The following is a 6,021-nucleotide window of genomic DNA, read 5'->3' on the forward strand; positions in this document are numbered from 1 at the left end:
GCATTACTGGGAGGGTGTCATGCAAGAGCGGGAAAGGCATTACTGGGAGGGTGTTATGAGTGAGTGAGTGAGTGAGTTTAGTTTTACGCCGCACTCAGCAATATTACAGCTATATGGCGGCGGTCTGTAAATAATCGAGTCTGGACCAGACAATCCAGTGATCAACAACATGAGCATCGATCTGCGCAATTGGGAACCCATGACGTGTCAACCAAGTCAGCGAGCCTGACCACCCGATCCCGTTAGTCCCCTCTTACGACAAGCTGAGTCGCCTTTTATGGCAAGCATGGGTTGCTGAAGGCCTATTCTACCCCGGGACCTTCACGGGTCGGAGGGTGTTATGCAAGAGCAGGAAAGGCATTACTGTCAGGGTGTCATGCATGTCATGCAACAGTGGGAAAGGCATTACTGGGAGGGTGTCATGCAAGAGCAGGAAAGGCATTACTGTCACTGTGTCATGCAACAGCGGGAAGGCATTTCTGGGAGGATCTCATGCAGTAGTGGGAAAGGCATTACTCGGATGATGTCATGCAGGAAAATTACACTTGTTGTGATGAGACTGACAAGGCTGTGTTAGTCGTGCTATTTCGACCTGTCATGTAGGTATGTTAGTAGATTAGCTTGCTGACTTAAACTTCTGTGACAGCACCACATATTTGCAGGTGACGGGTATCGATGGCAACTACCGCATGACGTGTGAGAGTGTGATGCATGTACTGAGGGACCACAAGGACAGTCTGATGGCTGTACTGGAAGCCTTCGTCTACGATCCACTGCTCAACTGGAGGCTGGTTGATGGTGAGGAATCCTGAACACAAGTTGTTTTAGGTCGCTTATTTTGAGGAACACGTTTCGGAGTATATCCTTACTCAAAGATGCAAATTAAACAACGGAAACCAGTACTACTAGTTCATTAGTACTAAATGGATGCCAACACTCAAAAGTAAATAAGTGGCCAACATGTAACACAAGTAGTATTGTCTTTCCATGTGTTGTACTAGATGGATTGTTTCAAGAATATGTCATGATTTGTATATTATTTCTGTTTTCAGCAACAACAAAGACAAAGACGAAAACCAACAGATCAGACTCCTACTCTGGTAGTCAAGAACAAGGTACATGTGATTCACTATGGATATAGCAGACATACACAGGAGCTATGGCATAAAAAATGTTCATGGTTGTATTGGAATCAAAATATCCTCTCATCACAAAAAATGCCATTCAGCCATGGTGATATTTATCTGTATTTAATTTTGTTTCCTTAATTACCTGTTCAAGATATTTGTTCCTCCTGAGTTTGTCAAGTAGACTAAACTCTAGAATAAGGAATACCTTTTAGGAGTGGCAAGGTATAACTGTGATGAAACGAGGCTCACTGTTGTTTCTTTCTGATCAGGTGACCTTTTAGAGAGTGTTGAGCTGAATCAGTCGTCCAGCAAGAAGATCGGACCAGAAAGTAGCGTTTCAGGGGGTTCAGGTAGGTACATAGATCTCTGTTTGAGATTTCAGGTAGGTTCATAGAACTCGGTGTAAGATTTCAGCTAGGTACATAGATCTTGGTGTATTATTTCAGGTAGATACACAGATCTTGGTTTAAGGTTTCAGGTAAGTACATAGATCTCGATGAAAGATTTCAGGTAGTTACATAGATCTCAGTGTAAGATTTCAGGTAGGTAAATAGATCTTGATTCAAGATGTCAGGTAAGTACACAGATCTTGGTTTAAGATTTCAGGTAAGTACACAGATCTTGGTTTAAGATTTCAGGTAAGTACACCGATCTTCGTGTAAGATTTCAGTTAGGTACATAGATCTTGGTTGAAGGTTTCAGGTAGGTACATAGATCTTGGTTTAAGATTTCAGGTGGGTACATAGATCTTGGTTTAAGATTTCAGGTAGGTACATAGGTCTCAGTGTATGATGTCAGGTCAGCAGGCCATTAAAGTTTGTTCTGTACATGTACAAGTTTATAGTAAGCTAACTATTTGTACGAGGTTATTCTGTAAATGGTGCCATTTTCCAGCTATCTGCTTTTTGCCGTAACAGGAGACGACAACGTGCCATCCGAAGTGTTAAACAAGAAGGCAATATCCATTGTCAATAGAGTTCGAGACAAACTTACAGGTACACAAGGCTAACATGCTTGTACTGACATTCCTCTTAAATCTCACCTCTCTCACATCACTTGCAATGGTAATATGTTCAAGATCTGACTTCATTATATCTTGAAAAATGTAAATGTCCATTTTTGGTTTTGCGTATCTAAAGATTTTGAGCTATTATTGTCCCCAGCATAATATGTGGAGGGTCAAAGTGAACGCCTCATCCATCTGTCTCTAATACTGAAAGGTATTTTTTAATGAACCTGCACACACAAAGACTAAGTAGTCTAATGCTGCCTTTTGCTATTAGGGATTTTCAAAATTTGTATTTTTTTCTTTGACATTGGTGTGTACCTGACATAGAAGTACAAAGTTTTGAATCCCACTTACATGTTATTGTTTTGATAACTCAGTAACTACTTGTGCATACAGACTAAACAGGAATTCTTTCTTCATGTTGGACTTTAAGTAACTGTCAGATGGGTTGTTCTAATTTTTGTTGAGTTTTAAGATCACAAACATGATGAAAAGGGTGGTTTGAATTTTTTTTGACAAATATGTTTTTTTCTAGTTTGCTTGATTCAGATGAAGGAGCATATATATATTCCAGGTCGTGACTTCAGCACAGAGGATGCCATTGATGTGAGGAAGCAGGTGGAGCTGCTGATACATCAGGCAACATCACATGAGAATCTCTGTCAGTGCTACATAGGCTGGTGAGTACTCTCCCTTGGAAAATGAAGGGAGGTAACTGTGCAGAAACAGCACAAAGATGGAAACTAGTTTCAGAAAATTATCATAACAGCTAAACAGTATGATAAAGGATCTTTAAGAAAACTGCTGGAAAATTGGAATGTTTGAAGTCATCAATGGATGCTTGCTATAGATACAAAAATGCAATGTCAAATCCAAGCCCTACTTTTAAATTTTTCTCTCCTGCATCCATTCCGTTTGAATTGTCTTTGTCTGTATCAGTATAAGGCAATATGTTACTTGCTACACTCTCAATGGTCTCTAGAATTCTTTTCCACCAAATATGTGTTGTAATTAGTGTTTTGTGCTCACTACTAAACACAGTCATTTGAAACATGATTCTTCAGCTAACATTTCTTTCTGAACATGAATATTTAGTGAAGACATTTCCACACATTTGAAGTAGACACAGTACATATGTTAGTGTGACTAATATATTGTGATATGTATCTTTTCATGATCAGTGTATTGTGATATGTATCGTTTCATGATCAGTGTATTGTGATATGTGTCATTTCATGATCAGAGTATTGTGGTGTGTTATGTGCCATTATTAAGCTGTATTTTGATAAGTATTGTATCATGAACAAGGTATTGTGATATGTATTGTATCATGAACAAGGTATTGTGATATGTATTGTATCATGACCCATGTATTGAGATAAGTATCATTACTCTGCTGTGTCATTTCATTCTTAGCATGTATGCTATTTATCAATTTCTGTTGTGGTTGTTTTTTTCAGGTGTCCATTCTGGTGATCTGGAAGCACCACTTTAATCAAGATATGAAGATGTACATCATTATATGTAAATAATGACAAAGAGAGAGCACTTTAACAGCCATGTATATAAGGACTTGCTGCATTGTCAAACTGTTGCAGGTTGATTAACAATAGGCTATCCAATGGCTGAGTAGTTCCATTGTTCAACGCTCGCATCATCATGCTGTTTTGGGCAACAGATTCACTTCATTTCCCATGACCTTGGCACTGTGGCATCTATCTGACTCTGTAAGCACAGGAATAGTTCTTACAAAATATACCTTGCATTGCTAAACCTATAAATTACAAGTAAGCAAGTGCATAAGAGAAACAGAGGTATGGTTTGACCTGTAGACTGCTAATGCAGTCACAACTACCTCTGCCAATGTACCACTGGGAGGTATGGTTTGACCTGTAGACTGCTAATGCAGTCACAACTACCTCTGCCAATGTACCACTGGGAGGTATGGTTTGACCTGTAGACTGCTAATGCAGTCACAACTACCTCTGCCAATGTACCATCGGGACTGGAGTCTAATGCAGATTATTCTTCATCTTGAGTGAACACTTCTTTCCTATTTTAGTCCTGGCTCCAATCAAAAAAGCTTATTATCAGGGACCAGATTTATAGTTTAAACAATGATTTATGAACATACAAACATGACTGAAACTCAAAACTAGTTTTAGTTGCTCATGTGCAGTGAACATCTTATAATCAGTAAATCACATAAGTCAGGATTAGGCTGGTTCAGGTTTCCATTGGTATTCAGGCTCCTGTTTGTTTGTGTGTTGTGTAATTGTGGTTGGTAAACATTAGTATTTAATCAAAGACAGTGCCATAAATGTCTGGTACACAGAAGTGCATAGTTGAATGTAGTATATGAGATTTATTTGAGTCTTGGAGTTTGATTCCCAGCTGTCTGTGACTGCACTAACTGTGCAGATCAAGTCTATGAGTTAGTGCATTGTGCAGCAGAGTGATGTACATAACAACTGTTTGCCAGACAGGATCATTTTCATTATGCAAACTTGTTCAACATCTGTGGATGACTAACCCTTACAACGTCAGTCACTGAACTATCTTAGGTCATGCTTTTCTGTGCTTGTTGTCATCAACTTCTGGTGCTTGTGGTTTTCAGCAACAGTAAATGAAATTATAATTAAAAACAATTTCACTGTGAGAAGAATAATGGACAATGAATCAATGATCGTGAAGAGACTGTTCATATATGTCCCTATCACACTCTTGATGTCAAGGTCATCTTAACTGGTTAAAGCATTCCGACGGGTAAGAATTTATTTCCTGTTTTTGAAGAAAGTGAGAGCCCTACTTATAGAAGCTGCACCCTGGTTCCCCAAAATGATCCAGGTTGAAACAGACTTCTCTACTGCCACAAATGTAGTATATATCAATTGTGTATATGTTTATGTTGATTTGTTGATGTTACTTGTTGATAAATGAAGTAATGATAATGTGTCATGCACTGAGCAAGGCTTGGTCATATTTGAAAGTGACTCCTGTAATGTGTTCAAGCCCTCAAACATGTTTTGTGTCATGTAATAGTGTCTGTATATCATGCAATCAATGAATGTCAGGTCAAAATACTGCTATGTCTCACATGTGTCCAGAAATGATTGTAAGGTGATTTTAGAGGCCGTTCAGGTACAAACTGAACTTGGTTTTATACATTGTGTCAACCACCTGTTCATTGCTTATTAAGTCTTTCATCTTGGTAATTGTCACTAGTCACATTTTATATTTTGCACAAAGGTTTTTGAATTAGATGATAAAGGTAAATTGAACAGGCATACATGCAGCTCACTAGAAATCATTCAGTGATAAAATTAATGCAAATGATTGCCTTCCAGCAGTTCCAGCCAAATATACAAATGGCTTTACTTCAGATTAACATTCAGATTAAGAAAAGAAGTTATAAGAATTCCATCATACAGGCGTGACTGGATTTCTAAAAATTCAAATGTGGTATTTACAAACCAGGTGCCAAAACAAGAATCATGACTGAATGTTTCCACTGTATCTCAGAGAGACATTTTGTAGAATGCCATTCATGTTGTTGGAATAATATGAACACTAAGTGTATCGCGTTTACATGCTTTGGTTATGTTAATGTACCAGTCAGAGACTGTAACCCTTGTTGACAGAAAAATAAAACATTCAAACTTACTGGAGCATTACTGTTACCATCTCATGACATTTGTCAAATTTTTTACCCTGGTCCTGTGGTCCCTGCCTTGTAATAATTCATTTGGACCACTAAATGATAATTTTTCAGTGAACTTTGTATTGATAGTTAAGAAAATCTACAAATGTTGGATCACTAGTTATTGTCCACTCACTGGCCCTTTGGTCTAGTGGATAGTTTTGAAAGGTTTCTTTCCCTGT

At 38.3% G+C, this 6,021-nt stretch overlaps 1 protein-coding gene across 1 annotated transcript in view; it reads left to right on the forward strand.

Moving 5' to 3' along the window:
- LOC137267512 (serine/threonine-protein kinase mTOR-like) overlaps positions 1-5,802 on the forward strand; it is a 72,797-nt gene extending 66,995 nt beyond the window's left edge. Inside the window, exons 53-58 of the mRNA XM_067801983.1 lie at positions 663-798; positions 1,053-1,115; positions 1,400-1,480; positions 2,048-2,125; positions 2,714-2,819; positions 3,600-5,802. Of these exons, the coding sequence (XP_067658084.1) occupies positions 663-798; positions 1,053-1,115; positions 1,400-1,480; positions 2,048-2,125; positions 2,714-2,819; positions 3,600-3,615 (480 nt within the window). The 3' untranslated portion in view covers positions 3,616-5,802. The remainder of the gene's footprint in view (positions 1-662; positions 799-1,052; positions 1,116-1,399; positions 1,481-2,047; positions 2,126-2,713; positions 2,820-3,599) is intronic.
- Positions 5,803-6,021: the final 219 nt, after the last annotated feature.

The sequence above is a fragment of the Haliotis asinina genome, chromosome 16 (genome assembly GCF_037392515.1).
Source record: "Haliotis asinina isolate JCU_RB_2024 chromosome 16, JCU_Hal_asi_v2, whole genome shotgun sequence".
In the NCBI taxonomy this organism is placed as follows: Eukaryota; Metazoa; Mollusca; class Gastropoda; order Lepetellida; family Haliotidae; genus Haliotis; species Haliotis asinina.